Raw genomic sequence first — 19,207 nt, forward strand, 5'->3', positions numbered from 1 at the left:
CCAGGTGAGAGGTGAGTGGGGAGGAAGTAGAGAGGAGACGTTGGTGGAAGTGGCAGCAGAGGAGGTAATAAGATGTTATTTCCTATTTACACCCAGTAACCCCCGTCATGTCCGTCCTCTTCCCCCATAGTCACGTCCGTCCTCTTCCTCCATAGTCACGTCTGTCCTCTTCCTCCATAGTCACGTCCGTCCTCTTCCTCCATAGTCACGTCCGTCCTCTTCCTCCATGGTCACGTCCGTCCTCTTCCTCCATAGTCACGTCCGTCCTCTTCCTCCATAGTCACGTCCGTCCTCTTCCTCCATAGTCACGTCCGTCCTCTTCCTCCATGGTCACGTCCGTCCTCTTCCTCCATGGTCACGTCCGTCCTCTTCCTCCATAGTCACGTCCGTCCTCTTCCTCCATAGTCACGTCCGTCCTCTTCCTCCATGGTCACGTCCGTCCTCTTCCTCCATAGTCACGTCCGTCCTCTTCCTCCATAGTCACGTCCGTCCTCTTCCTCCATGGTCACGTCCGTCCTCTTCCTCCATGGTCACGTCCGTCCTCTTCCTCCATAGTCACGTCCGTCCTCTTCCTCCATAGTCACGTCCGTCCTCTTCCTCCATGGTCACGTCCATCCTCTTCCCCCATAGTCACGTCCATCCTCTTCCTCCATAGTCACGTCCGTCCTCTTCGTCCATAGTCACGTCCGTCCTCTTCCTCCATAGTCACGTGTGTCCTCTTCCTCCATAGTCACGTATGTCCTCTTCCTCCATAGTCACGTCCGTCCTCTTCCTCCATAGTCACGTCCGCCCTCTTCCTCCATAGTCACGTCCATCCTCTTCCTCCATAGTCACGTCCGCCCTCTTCCTCCATAGTCATGTCCGTCCTCTTCCTCCATAGTCACTGTGACGTCTTTTATCTCCAGCAGATGATGATACACACATATATAGTGTGGGAACCCAGATTAACCCCTTCAGGGGCACAACATTCCCCCACTTCCGGGGCCGGAACATTCTCCTCATTGTGCAGATGGGTCACCTTCTCCCTGGAGATGAGATGGACATACCTGGGTTGGGGGTAGGGTTGCTATCTCACCCCTTTAAACCCGAACAAATATTAATTCCATGGATTCTGTGGCTGATGAAGGTGGTCATTAAACTCACTTGGTGCCTTATCTGCATTATATTGGCCTCAGAACCCGTGTCATCAATATATGTTCAAGTTTGAAGGGATGAGGTGCCAACCCTAGTTGGGGGGAAGACGGCTCCACAGAACACAACCAAAGTTCAGGTGCCGGATCCGAACCCCATTGAGGTCAATGGGAGCCAAATGTTAAAAATAGTAATGGCCGTTTTCTGGCCTAACATGGAAGGGATTTTCAGACAGATGACATGGGGGGAGGTTTCTCCTTGTTCCATTGGTCACATGTAGGGTCAGATCATGGAAATGAATGTTCTGCCCTCTATGTGAAGTGTAATGATGAGCCTCCCCACCACACAGTCTTCTAGTTTTCCCTAAAGATGAAGGCCCATCCCCAGCCCTAAAGGTAGCCATATACAGAACCAGCACCTGTGGGAGAACTTTACAGAATCACCTCCTATTGAACGGTCTCTCGCCTTCCATTCAATATCACCGGCTCCAACACAATGACACTATGGTGGCTCTCAGAGCCCCCATCCTCTGGGTTTGGGAACATACCTAGGGTTGCCACCTCATCCCTTTAAACCCGAACACATATGAATGACACGAGTTCTGTGCCTCATTAAGGTGGTCATTAAACTCACTTGGTGCCTTTTCTGTATTAAATTGGCCACAGAACCCGTGTCATGCATATGTGTTCGACTTTAAAGGGATGAGGTGGCAACCCTAGACATACCCTGTGCAGATTCTGACTCTGTATTTAGGCCTGTTGGTTCATCATATAGACACACCGGACTCCAGGACTCCTGAAATTCATACCAGCCCTTGTACACCTTCTACAGCTTTAGCCACTTCCCGACGGGTGGACGTCCTTGACTTTCAACTGTTATAATGGGGTGATGCCTACAGCTATAGGCATCATCCTGGTATTTTTTTTTTTTTTTCAGCCAGTGATTCCCTGTCTTGTAAAAGCCATCCTAGCAGCTGATTAGCCGCTGGATTGCTCTTACAGGCAGTGGGGGGTGGTTCCCCGCCATCCACTAGCACCTCTCCAGGCACTCCTGTGTGATCAGGAAGCCTGGTATCCAATCAAGATGGTCCCTGGTCATTTCTATTGTTCTGGAACCAATACAATAGGATGTTGGATTCCTATTGCCCGACACCCGGGACATGTAGTTCCAGGCAGGTAGTTTTTTTCTCCCTTTAGCCCTTCTTCGGGAAAGCAGTGTGCTTACCTGTCAAGTGGAAGCATTTGGGTGACATCACTGCCACCCGAATGTTTCCACACAGTGCCAGCCTCCAACCCCCCCATGAGGTCTCTCAGGCACCTCTCCAGGCACTCCTGTGTGATCAGGAAGCCTGGTATCCAATCAAGATGGTCCCTGGTCATCTCTATTGTCCTGGAACCAGGGTTGTTGGATTCCTATTGCCCGACACCCGGGACATGTAGTTCCAGGCAGGTAGTTTTTTTCTCCCTTTAGCCCTGCTTCGGGAAAGCAGTGCGCTCACCTGTCAAGTGGAAGCATTTGGGTGACAGCACTGTCACCCAAATGTTTCCACACAGTGCCAGCCTCCAACCCCCCCATGAGGTCTCCCAGGCTCCGCTTGCCCATCTGTGTGCCCGGCTCACCGTCAGCTAGAGGGGATGAAGAAGAGTGGACACGTCCGCTCCCCTCCCCTTCTTGTCCTGACCCGGAAGTGACGTTATGTGACGTTATGTCACATCCGGGTTCCCGTTGAGAGATTGTAATGCAATCCCCGGGAAAAAATGTAATGCGGTGGGAAGTGGTAAAGCCAACTTTAGGTGGTTAACAGCAAAAATTCCCTTTGTGTTGGTGGTCAGTAGGAAGAATGCAACCCTTACGGTGGTGGCCAGAATACCACCCTTACAGGCAGCTTATAAGGTAACTGGTGGTTTTGTCAAGTGGTGCAGGTCCTGGAACCATACAGGCACCATCAAATGAGAGGTCAATGAACCGAGGCTCAAGGAACCCCTAGCTACCTCTGGAGGAACCCTGGTTGAGAATGGCTGCTCTAGGGCCTCTGCCCAGTATATATAATTTTTGGGGGTTCTGAGTAATTTCTAACAAAAAAAACGAAATGATGATTTTTACATGTAGGGGAGAAATGTCAGAATTGGCCTCCGCTGTCTGTCTACAGAGAAACCTGCATAGATCACCTAGTCTCCTGAGGAAGCCTCTTGGACGAAATTCATTGGGGCGGATCCAAATGGCTCTGATGTTACTCCTGGTCTACTAGGCAGAACCTTTGTGGACTGCACGCTCCATTGTGAAACGGCTGCAATCCTTATATATGTAGCTAAGTCTGATTGTGCCAACTAGCTTGCAGCCACCAACAAATGTGAGTGCATTGGATGTTTTACAGTTGTATACGATGAGTTCCTTCCTGTCTTCTTCTGACCCTACGAGTGGAGTCTTGGAGGACTGGAGGAACGGAGGATTACACCCCACTATTATAAGGCGTGCTTGACCTTTGTTGGGAAGGTTCAACCCTTGTGGTGAGTTTACGCTGTCCAAGGGGCGCACATAGAATTCTCAACACCTTTAAGCAGTGGATGGAGTGCAAGTGAATTTTCCATTTTGACTGGAGCACAGTGTGTGGAATATTGATAATTGTCACTTTTCCGAACATTATCATTTTTATTTATGTGTGGAACACTATTTATGGATGGTGGGATGGACACTATGGTTTAATTTCACTGGGATTAATTCATTTCTTCATGTTTTTGTGTATATAGTTTTTGTCAAACAGGGAATACAATCGCTGTTGTTTGATATATCATTGCACCGATATTTTATTTAACACTTAATAGCGCTTCCTCATTTTATATATTTTTGCATAGATCACATGACCATGTCAATAATCATGGAGGAGGACTGGAGTCACACGATTGAGAGGATACTAAACCTCACGCTGGAGATCATCTACCTGCTGACCGGAGAGGTGAGGAAGATTCTGGGAGGTCACATGACATCACTCTTTTCTCTATTAATAAAACACAGACCTGACCGGAGAGGTGAGGAGGATTCTGGGAGGTCACATGACATCACTCTTATCTCTATTAATAAAACGCAGACCTGACCGGAGAGGTGAGGAGGATTCTGGGAGGTCACATGACATCACTCTTTTCTCTATTAATAAAACACAGACCTGACCGGAGAGGTGAGGAGGATTCTGGGAGGTCACATGACATCACTCTGATCTCTATTAATAAAACGCAGACCTGACCGGAGAGGTGAGGAGGGTCCTGGGAGGTCACATGACATCACTCTTATCTCTATTAATAAAATGCAGACCTGACCGGAGAGGTAAGGAGGATTCTGGGAGGTCACATGTCATCACTCTTATCTCTATTAATAAAACGCAGACCTGACCGGAGAGGTGAGGAGGATTCTGGGAGGTCACATGAAATCACTTCTATCTCTATTAATAAAACACAGACCTGACCGGAGAGGTGAGGAGGATTCTGGGAGGTCACATGACATCACTCATCTCTATTAATAAAACGCAGACCTGACCGGAGAGGTGAGGAGGATTCTGGGAGGTCACATGACATCACTTATCTCTATTAATAAAACGCAGACCTGACCGGAGAGTTGAGGAGGATTCTGGGATTCTAACATGATATTCCTATTGGTTTTCCAATACAGAGGTTTTCTATTCCAAAGTCAAATGATCATATGACCATCACAGTGCCTCCATGTGACTCCCTAAAACCTGAGAGACACAACATGCAGAAGATTCTAGAAGTCACCAAGAAGATGATGGAGCTGCTGACAGGAGAGGTGAGCGGTGCAGGGAATTCTGGGACATTCTCCAGTAACAGACAAGGGATGTGTCTGGATGGTGACTGTATCATTGTGTGTGTCAGGTTCCTATAAGGTGTCAGGGTGTCACTGTCTATTTCTCCATGGAGGAGTGGGAGTATTTAGAAGGACACAAGGATCTCTACAAGGACGTCATGATGGACAATCAGCCGCCCCTCACATCACCGGGTAAGAGGAGACTTTATTGTAAAGGAGAGAGCAGTACGGAGGATCCACCTAGATCCCCCATCATCTGATAAACACATAGAAACAATGGATTCAGTCAGTGTGTGTGTTTCCTACAGATGGATCCAGTCATGGGAACCCACCAGAGAGATGTCCCCGTCCTCTGTATTCCTGGGATTCCACACAGGAAGGTCACACCATCCCTCACCATCACCAGGTTGGTGGAGTTGAGGGTCTGGAACATAAAGTGATGGAACACTCTGACATGTGGAGACGATGTGTGGACTCTACAAGATGATATTTTCTATGTGATCTCACATCATAAATCCTTCTATATTACAGATGTTATTTCTGCCATTCTGTTGGTTTAGGGTGAAGATCTGATGAAGATGAAAGTTGAGGGTGAAGTAGAAGAGACGTATGTGAGGGATGATCAGCAATATACGGAGGAGGCTGGAATGACGAGGACATTCAAAGAGGAGGACACTCCTACAGAGATCAGCACAGGTGAGTCACAATATATTCTTCTGCTATCTCTGCTCTGTTACTGCTCACTGATTGGTCCAGAGTAGGGTGGGAGATGAGTGATGTCATAGGTTGATAATAGTCACCTCCTAGTACTGATTCCCGTCCTGCACATTAGATCTTCTTTTCTATCAGATAAACCCCCTTTGTGCTGCAGACACAATCAATATATTCAGACAAGATCAGTTCAGCGCGGGATGGCCAAACTTGTTGAATCCGAACCCCATTGGATTTAATGGGAAGTAAATCTTAGAAATGAGGAATGGCCATTTTCTATGTTAATAGGCAAGGGATTGTCAAACAAATAGGGGACTGTACCAATGTACTATAGCAAATACATTATGTAATGCTAATAAGGACCCCTTGCAAAAAAGGATTCTCCTTTAAAGTGTATACAAGACCGTCATCTGAGCATGCATCCTGTAAAAGAGGAATAGGTGAGGGGGCAACCCTTTGAACACCTCCTGAACCTTACCTTGCCCCATGCTCTTAGCATGGGGTAGTTCCTTACCTGGGGGACCACCTTGGTAAAGAATCTTGTCCCCATGTTGTTGGGAACAAGATCCTCTTTCCCACAAACCTGGCCACTGGCTGTGAGGGTCTGAGAAACCTGGAAGTTCTCTTTAAAAAATATGGGGACCTTTATATCCCCCCCAAATATGACAGACTAAGGGGTACCCCTACTGTTCTGTTCCAAATGCTGCTTAATGTATTGACAACTCTTCTTAAGCCAAGTCTGTCCTGAGACTATGGTCACCTGCTGACTTGGCACTGTCCACAGGCAGCTTAACTCTTCATAAAGACACAAGCTGAATCGGGCGATATTTTACTTCAGCTAACTGCAGTACAGAGGGTGTTTTTCTAATCTTTTGAAGGGTACAGTAGTAGGTTGGGGCCTCTTATTTTAACTGGCTTATAGTTAAGGTTAACCTAAAACTCTTTTAACAGTCTTTTGGGGATGAAAAGTAAGGAGGAACATAGAAAATGGCAACACTTGCATTTGCAACAGAAAATACTTCTCAAAAAATTTTCCAGTGCTGTTTATCATCAGAAGCCTAGGCCTATGGTCACCTGTTCTGTGCTAAAGGTTCTCTAAGTCTGATCTTTGAGCCTCTTCATTATCAGGCTTGTGGTTGTGTGAAGAGCATGTCCCTCCCAGTCCTCATTGGTTCCTGCTCTTCTGACAAGGCTGGGGAAATGTAGAAGTGATCTGGGGGGAGGACCAAAAGACCTTTTACTGAAGAGGGGAAGTCACAGCTGGGTGGGACATCCGCAGAGAACATCTCACTAATACCTACCTGATCTAGATGGAATCTTGATTTGATGCCTAGACCTTGGGTCTCTTGTTCTCTACTAAAGGGTCTCCAAGTTTGAACTTTGAACCTCTTTATTATCAGAGATTACATGACCCAGTGCCTAGGCTTGTGGTTGTGTGAAGAGCATGCCCCTCCCAGTCCCCATTGGTTCCTGCTCTTCTGACAAGGCTGGGGAAATGTAGAAGTGATCTGGGGGGAGGACCAAAGGACCTTTTACTGAAGAGGGGAAGTCACAGCTGGTTGGGACATCTACAGAGAACATCTCACTAAAACCTGCCTGATCCAGATGGAATGTTGAGTTATGTGAACTAACCATCTTGTATCTATTGATCATGTTCTTTTTATATTTTTCCAGGACACGCCATCGAGAAACCCTCAAAGGATCGTCTCACTTTATCGCCAGGCTGTAAAATTGAAGATGAGGAGATCACAATAGATTGTGTAGGAGAAACGACAATGAGCTCAGCTATGGATGGTGGACTTCGCAGTGTGGATGGACCATCATATTTCTCTGACTCTAGGCAACCTCGTACTGTGAGGGATGGTGCCGGAATTCAGGGGGAGGAGACATTTTCCTGTCCTGAATGTGGTGAAAATTTTGACTCCTTGTCCCATCTTTACAAACACCAGAGCACTCACAAGAGGAAAAATTTATATCCCTGTCCTGAGTGCGGGAAATATTTTTCAGAGATGTCCAATCTTTACACACATCAGAAGATTCACACAGGAATGAAGCCATATTCCTGCTCTGAATGTGGAAAATCTTTTCCACATAAATCAAAACTTGTCAGACATCAAACATCTCACACGGGGGAGAGGCCGTATTCCTGCCCTGAGTGCGGAAAATGTTTTCCAGAAAAGTCCAGTCTTTACAGACATCAGAGGATTCACACGGGTGAGAAGCCACATTCCTGTCCTGAGTGCGGAAAATGTTTTTCACAGAAATCAGCCCTTGTTAAACATCAAAGATCTCATACCATGGTGGAGTCATCCAGCTACACAAACCCACCAGAGAAATGTCCCCGTCCTCTGTATTCCCAGGATTCCACACAGGAAGATCACACCATCCCTCACCATCATCAGGTAGGTGGAATTGAGGGTCTGGAACATAAAGTGATTGAACACTCTGACATGTGGACACGATGTGTGGACTCTACTAGATGATATTTCTCTTCCGTTCATTGAAGGACACCGCAAGATCTGTCGATGGTGACCAATGGGTTTATTATGCCACCTGCAAGAGTTGAACACTAGGTACAAAGTAAACACACCCTACGGGCAGCCTCCATCTGTACCATTCAACCCAGTAGCTCTTCGGAGGGACATAGTTTTTTTTCTGCTCTCTTTTTTTTCTTTTTATTTCTCTTTGTTCCTGTCGATGTTAGTCTTGTCTTTTATCAACCGTAGTGCTGGGCGACAGGCTGGATATATACATCCTGGTAACCACTCCAGCACTGCCTGGGATAGTATGCAGTTGCTTGCCCATGCAGGCTCGGCTGCGGTGACTCCACTATGGTGGAGTATCCCAGATAGCTCTGTTCCTCCATGATCATTCCTTGTCATTCCATCGCAACACCACAGTTCAGCCATTAATCCCCAGGTTGGAGGCATTCGCAAAGCCCTGAAGACATCTGCCTCTTCCTTCCATGGGAATTGACTGGTTTAGCTGTGGGTCCTCAGGTTCCAGGATAATTCTGCTGTCTTTGAGTAGTTTTCTTTGGAGGGTACATTGGATTGCTGTGGGTCTTCCCGAGATCCTCAGTCTACATCTTCTTTCACCGATACAGACTCCCTTTCCCCCTGGGCAGAACCATGCTGCCTATGTGGGGCAGTGATGTGGGGGCTTGCTGTTTGCTGGGCTGGGACTGCCTGGGTTTTGCTATGCCAGTGGCTGAGAGCAGAAAACATGTGAAAAGGTTACAAAGCACTACCCAGGAGCAAGAAAACAGCGAATTGCACAGTTTTACTAGCAGCTATCAGTGGGCTGTTGCAGTGTTACCGCAGTTGCCATTTTGACTGTGGGTGCTTGCCCTACTGGCGTTGATCCTGCTGAGAGCAGTGTCTCCTGGATTCTGGAGGGTTGGTCCTTATAACTGAGCATTACCACTGTTGGAACCTCTCTACTACAGGTACCACTGCTATTTTCCCTGGGTGTGTGTGCCTGGTAGGGTCAGTAGTTCTTGTTTGGGGTCACTCCCTGTATGCACACATTCACGCCTTTTTCATCAAGAGCAAGTCATGGTGAATGGACCGAGGGATGTGGGGAACTTGGGGACAGTTATCCTCTTCTTTCCTGTGCCAGTGGAATGGTGTCTAGGACTGCTTTCCACTTGGACATCACCTGGTAACTATCACTTCGGCTCTCAGGGTCCATTTTGGACAGCACCATATCTGTCGCCTACATCAATCACCAGGCAGGTACAAAGAGCTTGGAAGGCTGAGCTGGAGGTGGCTCAGATCCTTGATTGGGTGCAAATTCACTTTCCAGCCTTGTCCACCTTTCACATTTTGGGAGTGGACAATTGGCAGATGGACTTTCTCTGTCGTCAATGTCTGGATCAAGTGGAGTGGATTCTCCATCTGAATGTTTTTCGCCAAACTTGTCAACTTTGGGGCACACCAGTCATAGATCTCCTTTCGTGCAGACTCAATTGTAAATTTACCAGGTTTGTGGCCAGGTCAAAGGGTCCCTGAGCCAAGGTACTCCTACAAAGTGAGCGAGTCGTTCCACCCATAAGATTTCCACTGACGCCATGGGATCTCATTTATTTATGCCAGTCCTGCAAAAGCCTTTCTTCGAGAATATCCAGGGAATTCCTCTTCTGACTCTCTCGCAAAACGTGGCCCTCATGGTAACCATCACTTTAACATGCAGGGTAGCTGACCTAGGAGCTCTTGCTTGTAAGCAACCATTTTTGGAGCTACAAAAGGTGATACTTTGGGCTTGGTTGGGCAGCACAGTGGCTAAATGGTTAGCACTTCCACCTGGCAGTACTCAGGTCGTTGGTTTGAATCCCAGCCACGGCACCACCTGCCTGGAGTTTGCATGTTCTCCCTGTACCTGTGTGGGTTTCCTCCGGATACTCCAGTTTCCTCCCAACCTCCAAAGACATTGCTGGTAGGATAATTGGCTCCTGTCTAAATTGTCCCTAGTATGTGTAATGTATGAATGTGAGTTAGGGACCTTAGATTGTACACCCCTTGAGGGTTAGGGGCTGATGTGAATGTACAATATATATGTAAAGCGCGGCATAAATTGATGACGCTATATAAGTACCTGAAATAAATAATTCAGTGGTGGTCGGTGGTATTGATAGTTATGATAATTGTTTCACAGCACTTTTTTTACCTCCTTAAAGTAAGCTCTCTCCTTATTCCCCCTCCACCAAACAAGGTCCTCAATTCAGCCTCATGTACGCATGAACTTCCCTAGACGTTTAAACGCGCGTATAAAGGCATGATTAAATGCCCAAGCGCTAAACGCGGCTAGTGTCTACACGCATTTTGTCAGGTTTACCTGCATTTAGCGCTTGGACGTTTATTCATGTCAATGGAAAATATTCTGACTAATCAAATGAATCCAAGCTCTAAACTCAGGTAAACCTGACAAATCAAATGAATCCAAGCTCTAAACTCAGGTAAACCTGACAAATCAAATGAATCCAAGCTCTAAACTCAGGTAAACCTGACAAAAACACGTGTAGACACTAGCCGCGTTTAGCGCTTGAACTTTTATTCGTTTTATTGGCCAGAATATTTTCCATTGACATGAATAAATGCCCAAGCGCTAAACGCGGCTAGCGTTTACACACGTTTTTGTCAGGTTTACCTGCGTTTAGCGCTTGGGAGTTTATTCATGTCAATGGAAAATATTCTGGCCAATCTCAAACGAATAAATGTACAAGCGCTAAACACAGGTAGACCTGACAAAAACGTGTGTAGATGCTAGCCGCGTTTAGCGCTTGGGCGTTTATTCATGTCAATCGAAAATATTCTGGCCAATCAAATGAATAAACGTCCAAGCGCTAAACACAGGTAGACCTGAAAAAACGCACGGAAAACGCTAGCCACGTTTAGCGCTTGGGCGTTTATTCATATCAATGCAAAATATTCTGACCAATCAGATGAATAAATGTCCAACCGCTAAACGCAGGTAAACCTGTCAAAAACGCATGTGAACATTAGCCGCGTTTAGCGCTTGGGTGTTTATTCATGTCAATGGAAAATATTCTGGCTAATCAAATGAATAAATGTCCAAGCGCTAAACGCATGTAGACCTGACAAAAATGCGTGTAGACGCTAGCCGCGTTTAGCGTTTGGACATTTATTCATCTGATTGGCCAGAATATTTTGAATTGATATGAATAAACGCCCAAGCGCTAAACGTGCCTAGCGTTTACACGCATTTTTGTCAGGTTTACCTGCGTTTACCGCTTGGACATTTAATCATCTGATTGACCAGAGTATTTTCCATTGACATGAATAACCACCCAAGCACTAAACGCGGCTAGCGTTTACGCGCGTTTATACACTGTTTTGATGCGTTTAACTTTTTTTGCCAAAACGTTTCCCTCCTGAACGTCTAACTGCCCCTAAACTCTGCAGCTCCTAAACTCTGGTGAAAGCCTAGGTGTACATGGACCCATAGGCTTTTATTGAGTTGTGTTCAGGGGCTTTGGCAGAAAAACGCCAAAAGCTCCAAAACTCACGTTGTACATGAGGACTTAGTAAGTCTCCATGGCTGTGTGTCCTTCACAATTGTATCTTCTGCCATTCTGTTGGTTTAGGGTGAAGATCTGATAAAGATGAATGTTGAGGGTGAAGTAGAAGAGACGTATGTGAGGGATGATCAGCAATATACGGAGGAGGCTGGAATGACGAGGACATTCAAAGAGGAGGACACTCCTACAGAGATCAGCACAGGTGAGCCACAATATATTCTTCTCTTATCTCTGCTTTGTTTTTCAAGCTATGAATAAGAGCTAGATGAGGACGAAACACGTTAGGGTTGTTCTGTGTTTCCCTCTGCTGTGTTCACGTTTTTGTGATTTGTTTTTTTTTAAGAATCTCTTAAGGATGATTTTAGAAGCCAACTTTTTCCTTTCCTTAGCTCTGCTCTGTTACTGCGCACTGATTGATCCAGAGTAGGGCGGGAGATAAGTGATGTCATAGGTTGATAAGTCACCTCTTTGTACTGATACCCGTCCTGCACATTACATCTCTCTCAGATAAACCCCCTTCTCTGTGCTGTAGACACAATTTATTTATTCAGATATTTATATACAGTGATGAGCTTTTTCCTGGGTCCGGTTCAGGGTGGATTGGATTGACTTTTATTGAAGTTTGAATCCTGCATTCAAAAACCAATGGGAAATCAGTAATGGCCATTTTCCATGCTAATAGGCGAGTGACTGTCAAACAAATAGAGGGCGGGACACTGCCCTGGGGAACATATACTAAAAACAAAAAAAAATGTAAACTTCCATTTCGTAGGGAGCAGCAACATTACACATACAAAATTCCTTTAACCCCTTGACCTCCTGAGGATTGCCCCCCCCCCCCCCCGACAAGGCCATTTTTTGTGTTACAGCGCTACGTTACTTTAATTGACAATTGCGCAGTCATGCAACGCTGCACCCAAATTAAGTTTACGTACTTTTTTTCCCACTAATTGAGCTTTCTTTCAGTTGTATTTGATCGCCTGTGCGATTTTTTTATTTTTTGCGCTAAAAAAAGACCAACGCTTTTGAGAAAAAAACAATATTTTTGACTTTTTGCTATTAAACATGTCCAGTAAAAAAATTAAAAAATCAAATTTCATCATACATTTAGACCAAAATGTATTCTGCTCCATGTCTGTGCTAAAAAAAAATCCCAATACGTGTAAATTAATTGGTTTACGTGAAAGTAATAGCGTTTACAAATGACGGTATAGATAATGGGATTTTTTTTTTTTTTTACTAGTAATGGTGGCAATCAACGACTTATAGCGGGACTGCGGAGGGCATTCTGACACTGGCGGGGGGAACTGACTTGATATCACTGACATCCCCAGTGACACCAATACAGTGATCAGTGCTAAAAAAAAGCACTGACACTGTACTAATGGCACTATACAGGAAGGGGTTAACAGGAGCAATCGAAGGGTTAACTGTGTGCTTTTTTTTTTACATAGTGCCGTGTCTGTATGCTTCACTGTAACCACACTGCTTTGGATGGCTGTGCTGTGCACAGCCATCCAAAGCAGTTTGCACGAGCTGACAGGGAGGAGAACTGTTTTCTTTACAAACAGTTCTCTCTGTCAGAGATGCTCAACAATCACCGGGTGCCGGCGAGTAATCACCAGTCGGGACACGGTGACTGACAGCTGCGGCTGTGAATGGCGGCATGGGTAGGGTGTGCGCCCCCTACCCGGAGATGCAAAATCATGTATATATATGTGATTTTGCGCACCCGTGCTGCCCTGTAGCAGTATTTCTGCTATAGGGCGATCGGGAAGCGGAACATGACTGGGGTCCCTTAGCCTGCCTGTGAATTGGCACATTCGTTTTTAAAAACTGACTCAAGGCACATATTTTCACCTCGGCTTATAGCAATAGAAATGTCATTATTAATATTATTATTATTCTACATCAAACAATAGTAACCTGATATAGTTCAATACAACACAGAAAAAATACAACTAAGTGAGACAGAACACCTACTCAATCACATTCCCATCCCTATTCATGTCTGTTCTGAGGTTCAGCTGGCAGTCTGAGGTTGTGTTTGAATTCTAGTTACAGTAGCATTTTCTTAGGATGGTCCCTCTTCTTTGAGCTGAAGGTTACCATAAAACAGTCTTGGGGTGACAAGTAAGGAGGAACATTTATATTTGCAACATAATATACTTCTCCAGACAGCACCCTCCAGTTCTGCGTATCACCAGAAGCCTAGGCACATGGTCACTTTTTCTGTGCTGAAGGTTCTCCGGGTGTGAACTTTGAACTATTCCTTATCAGAGATCACATGACCCAGTGCCCAGGCTTGTGATTGTGTGAAGAGCATGCCCCTCCCAATCCCCATTGGTTCCTGCTCTTCTGACAAGGCTGGGGAAATGTGGAAGTGATCTGGGGGGAGGACCAAAGGACCTTTTACTGAAGAGGGGAAGTCACAGCTGGTTGGGACATCTACAGAGAACATCTTCTCACTAAAACCTACCTGATCCAGATGGAATCTTGATTTGATGCCTAGGCCTATGGTCTAATGTTCTCTATTAAAGGTTCTCCAAGTCTGAACTTTGAACCTCTTCATTATCAGAGATCACATGACCCAGTGCCTAGGCTTGTGATTGTGTGAAGAGCATGCCCCTCCCAGTCCCCATTGGTTCCTGCTCTTCTGACAAGGCTGGGGAAATGTACAAGTGATCTGGGGGGAGGACCAAAGGACCTTTTACTGAAGAGGGGAAGTCACAGCTGGTTGGGACATCCAAAGAGAATATCTACTCACTGAAACATTTGCTCTGATCCAGATGGAATATTGATTGAAGTGAACTAACCCTCGTGTATCTATTGATCATGTTTTTGTTTAACTTTTTCTTTTACCAGAACACGCCATCGAGAAACCCTCAAAGGATCGCCTCACTTTATCTTCGGGTTGTAAAATGGAAGATGAGGACATCACAGGAGGTTGTGCAGGAGAAAAGACAACGATCTCAGCTATGGATGGTGGACTTCACAGTGTGGCTGGACCATCAAATCTCTCTGACTCTGAGCAACCTCCTACTGTGGGGGATGGGGCTGGAATCCAGGAAGAGGAGACATTTTCCTGTCCTGAATGTGGGGAAAGTTTTATCTCCAAATTAAGTCTTACTGTACATCAGAGATCTCACACGGGTAAGAAGCTTCATTCTTGTTCTGAGTGCGGGAAATGCTTCTTTAAAAAAACTGAACTCATCATACATTACAGATCTCATACGGGCAAGAAGCAATATTCCTGTCTCAAGTGCAAGAAATGTTTTTCACAATTGTCCCATCTTTACATTCATCAAAGGTTTCACATGAAGACAAAGCTGTATTCCTGCACCGAGTGTGAGAAATGTTTTGCATGGAAATCAGGACTTGTTATGCATCAAAGATCTCACACAGGGGAGAGGCCGTTTTTCTGTCCTGAGTGCGGGAAATGTTTTTTACAGAAATCAGGCCTTGTTAGGCATCAAAGATCTCACAGAGGAGAGAAACCGTATCCCTGTCCTGAGTGCGGGAAATGTTTTTTACAGTATTCGGATCTTGTTAAACATCAAAGATCTCACAGAGGACAGAAAAGCTATTCCTGCCCCAAGTATGGGAAACTTTTTGTACGGAAATCAGACTATGTTATACATCATACATCTCAAACGGAGGAGAAGCTGTACTCTTGCCCTGAATGTGATAAAAGTTTTTCACTGAAGTCCAATCTTAGCAGACATCAGAGGATTCACACAGGGGAGAAGCCGTATTCCTGTCCTGAGTGTGGGAAATGTTTTTCACGGGCATTCCATCTTTACACACATCAGCAGTCTCACACGGGGGAGAGGCCGTTTTCCTGCCCTGAGTGTGGGAAATGTTTTAAACAGAAATGTGACCTTGTTAGGCATCAAAGATCTCACAGAGGAGAGAAGCCGTATTCCTGCTCTGAGTGTGGGAAATGTTTTTCACAGAAATCAAGACTTGTGGTGCATCAAAGATCTCACAGTGGAGAGAAGCCATTTCCCTGCCCTGAATGTGATAAAAGTTTTTCAGATAAGCCCAAGCTTTACAGACATCAGATGATTCACACGGGGAAGAAACCGTATTCCTGCCCTGAGTGTGATAAAAGTTTTTCGGATAAGTCCAAACTTTACAGACATCAGAGGATTCACACGGGGGAGAAGCCGTATTCCTGTTCTGAGTGTGGAAAATGTTTTTCACGAGCATCCCATGTTTACAGACATCAATGGTCTCACATGGAGAAGTCAGATTCCTTCCCTAAGAGCGGGAAATGTTTTTCACAGAATTTAGACCTTGTTGTACATCAAAGATGTGACAGACAGGAGAAGCCGTATTCATGTGCTGAGTGTGGTAAATGTTTTCCATGGAAATCAGACCTTGTTCGACATCAAAGATCTCACACTGGGGAGAAGCCATACTCCTGTCCTGAGTGCAGGAAATGTTTTTCACAGAAATCAGACCTTGTAAGACATCAAAGATCTCACACGGGAGAGAAGCCGTTTTCATGCTCTGAGTGCGGGAAATGTTTTTCAAAGAAACCAGACCTTCTTAAACATCAAAAATCCCATACACATGAAAAGCCACATTCCTTTCCTGAGTGAGCAAAAATATTTTTCACTGGTGTCCCATCTTCACACATATCAGAGGTTTTACACAGGAGAGAAGCCGTACTGTCCTGAGTGTGTAAAATGTTTCTTGTTACAGAACTCCTTCCCTGAGTGCGAGAAATGTTTTTCGACCTTGTTATTCATCAAAGATGTGACAGACAGGAGAAGCCATATTCCTGTCCTAAGTGCGCTAAATGGTTTCCATGGAAATCAGACCTTGTTTGACATCAGCGGTCTCACACGGGGGAGAAGCCATATTCCTGTCCTGGGTGTGGGAAATGTTTTTCACAGAAATTAGACCTTGTTACACATCAAAGATCTCACATGGGGGAGAAGCCATATTCCTGCCCTAACTGTGAAAACGTATGCACAGAAAAAAAAAAAAAAACTTGTCCCAAGTCAAAAATCCCACACAGCAATAAAGTCATATTCCCATCCCGTGCGTGAAAAATATTTTTCACAGAAATCAGACTTTTGTTATACATCAAAGATCTCACACGGGGGGGAGAAGCTGTATTCCTGGGTGCGGGAAATGTTTTTCAGAGAAGTCCAGTCTTTACAGACATCAGAGGATTCACACGGGGGAGAAGCCGTATTCCTGTCCTGGGTGTGGGAAATGTTTTTCAGAGAAGTCCAGTCTGTACAGACATCAGAGGATTCACACGGGGGAGAAACCGTATTCCTGTCCTGGGTGTGGGAAATGTTTTTAGAGAAGTCCAGTCTTTACAGACATCAGAGGATTCACACAGGGGTATTCCTGTCCTGAGTGTGAAAATTCTATATATGGGAATTGGACTTTGTAATACATTAAAGATAGGTGAGAAGCCATATTTTTGTCTTGAGTGTGGAAAATATTTTCCTGATAACTCTTTGGCACCATACATGGGTTGACTCTGTCCTCTGATGAACTTCCTCAGGACAGTATAAATAAAGAAAAAATTGAGTCTCACCCTAATAGAGATGTTTATTTTTTAATCCCCTCTTTCTCCAGGACGAAAAGTTACCTGAGGTGCAAAGATTAGGCGATGTGTCATGGGCCTGTAGGCAGGTTCAGTCTGTATTCTCCACTACAGGTGGCCCTCGACCAGTCATCTGGGGCAGTGATCCAGTTGGATGCCGATTTCCCATGTTAACTAGGTGGCCATCTTGGTTCAGGCAGAGTCTATTTAAGCAATGCACATAATGGGTAAGTGAGCGCTCCTAGATCACTACAGCCGCTGAACACCAAAAGGTACCACAAAACAACCTTCACAGAATCATGTAAACTAAAAGGAGCAGTGCTTAAAAATAACATAGATATACCATCAACATATGATCAGAATATACAAAAGTGCTTCAAAAGTTATGCGATAATCACGAAAAAACACATATATAAGTGTATGTAAAGTGCAAAAATAATGAGCATATAATATCATTAGTGTCACATTAATGTGACCAATCAAGTGATAAGTGAGAAAAAAAGTCCAACAATATCCCAGTGGGTTAGGTGATTGGAAAACCAAAGGGATTCCAGCAGTATAATCTGAGCGTGTTAGCATCCAAAACTGATAAAAGATTGCGCACTCACCAAATGCACAATCAGTATGCGCATGTAAGAGATACCCCTCTTAAGGTTAGCTCAGGAACTCACTCCAGGATAGGGTAAGGTTTACTGTTGTCCTCTGTCTGCTCAACTATGGCTCTGGTCTCCTAGTGTGTGGCTCTGTGGGTAGTGAGAAGCTCCCAGGGATCCCCAGAAAAGAGGAGGCCCAAATAGCGTGATATTGCTTCCAATAAAATGAATTTATTAATCCAGCAGAACATGAAATGACAGCTACTGGCCGTATAAGGTATCCAAGATGGCCGCCGGGACCCATGTGGTGCCGGTAGTAAGACGTCTCTGCACTGTAGCTCCTCCCTGACGCGTTTCGTACAACCGCACGTATTCATAGGGAGTATGCATCCACACCTGGCCTGTATCCTGATTGCCGCCATACCTTCCTGCTGCTGCACCTACGTTCCTGCATCCCAACCTGGCCGGAATCCTGGTTACCGCCATATCTACCTGCTGCTGCACCTATGTTCCTGCATCTGCACCTGACCTGTATCTTGGTTGCCGCCATACCTACCTGCTGCTGCACCTACGTTCCTGCATCTGCACCTGGCCTGTATCCTGGTTGCCGCCATACCTTCCTGCTGCTGCACCTACGTTCCTGCATCCCAACCTGGCCGGAATCCTGGTTACCGCCATATCTACCTGCTGCTGCACCTATGTTCCTGCATCCGTACCTGGCCTGTATCCTGGTTGCTGCCATACCTACCTGCTGCTGCACCTACGTTCCTGCATCTGCACCTGGCCTGTATCCTGGTTGCGGCCATACCTACCTGCTGCTGCACCTATGCTCCTGCATCCGCACCTGGCCTGTATCTTGGTTGCTGCCATACCTACCTGCTGCTGCACCTATGTTCCTGCATCCACACCTGGCCTGCATCCTGGTTACAGCTATACCTACCTGCTGCTGCACCTACATTCCTGCATCTGCACCTGACCTGGATCTTGGTTGCCGCCATACCTACCTGCTGCTGCACCTACGTTCCTGCATCCGCACCTGGCCTGTATCCTGGTTGCGGCCATACCTACCTGCTGCTGCACCTATGCTCCTGCATCCGCACCTGGCCTGTATCTTGGTTACCGCCATACCTACCTGCTGCTGCACCTTTGCTCCTGCATCCGCACCTGGCCCGCATCCGGATCTTCCAGGTCATCACCTGCCTACAGTCATCTCAAGACCCACCACGCAATCATGCCACTCCTGGCTCAGCACCCTCTGTCCCCACTATCAGGGGCTTCGAGAGGGAGTAGTAAAAAGACGCCTCCTCTCCACATCAGGCTCCCCAACCAGGTAAGTGGCACAGTGTT

General features: G+C 45.9%; 2 protein-coding genes across 2 annotated transcripts; both read left to right on the forward strand.

Moving 5' to 3' along the window:
• The first annotated feature begins 10 nt into the window (after window positions 1-10).
• On the forward strand, window positions 11-16,743 carry LOC149441099 (uncharacterized). Its single transcript, XM_089657733.1, has 9 exons — window positions 11-64; window positions 3,984-4,084; window positions 4,792-4,926; window positions 5,013-5,136; window positions 5,253-5,350; window positions 5,505-5,640; window positions 7,330-8,057; window positions 11,762-11,897; window positions 14,561-16,743. The coding sequence occupies exons 2-9, from the start codon at window positions 3,989-3,991 to the stop codon at window positions 16,300-16,302; spliced, it is 3,195 nt and encodes a 1,064-aa protein (XP_089513859.1). The 5' UTR covers window positions 11-64; window positions 3,984-3,988; the 3' UTR covers window positions 16,303-16,743.
• LOC149441100 (zinc finger protein 212-like) lies at window positions 16,429-17,263 on the forward strand. Its single transcript, XM_089657729.1, has 2 exons — window positions 16,429-16,493; window positions 16,733-17,263. Exons 1-2 carry the CDS (start codon window positions 16,429-16,431, stop codon window positions 17,016-17,018), a joined length of 351 nt encoding a protein of 116 aa, XP_089513855.1. The 3' UTR covers window positions 17,019-17,263.
• The last annotated feature ends 1,944 nt before the right edge of the window (window positions 17,264-19,207 follow it).

Source organism: Staurois parvus, unplaced genomic scaffold, assembly GCF_062004578.1.
Source record: "Staurois parvus isolate SC_StPar_1 unplaced genomic scaffold, SC_StPar_1.0 ptg001026l, whole genome shotgun sequence".
NCBI lineage: Eukaryota > Metazoa > Chordata > Amphibia > Anura > Ranidae > Staurois > Staurois parvus.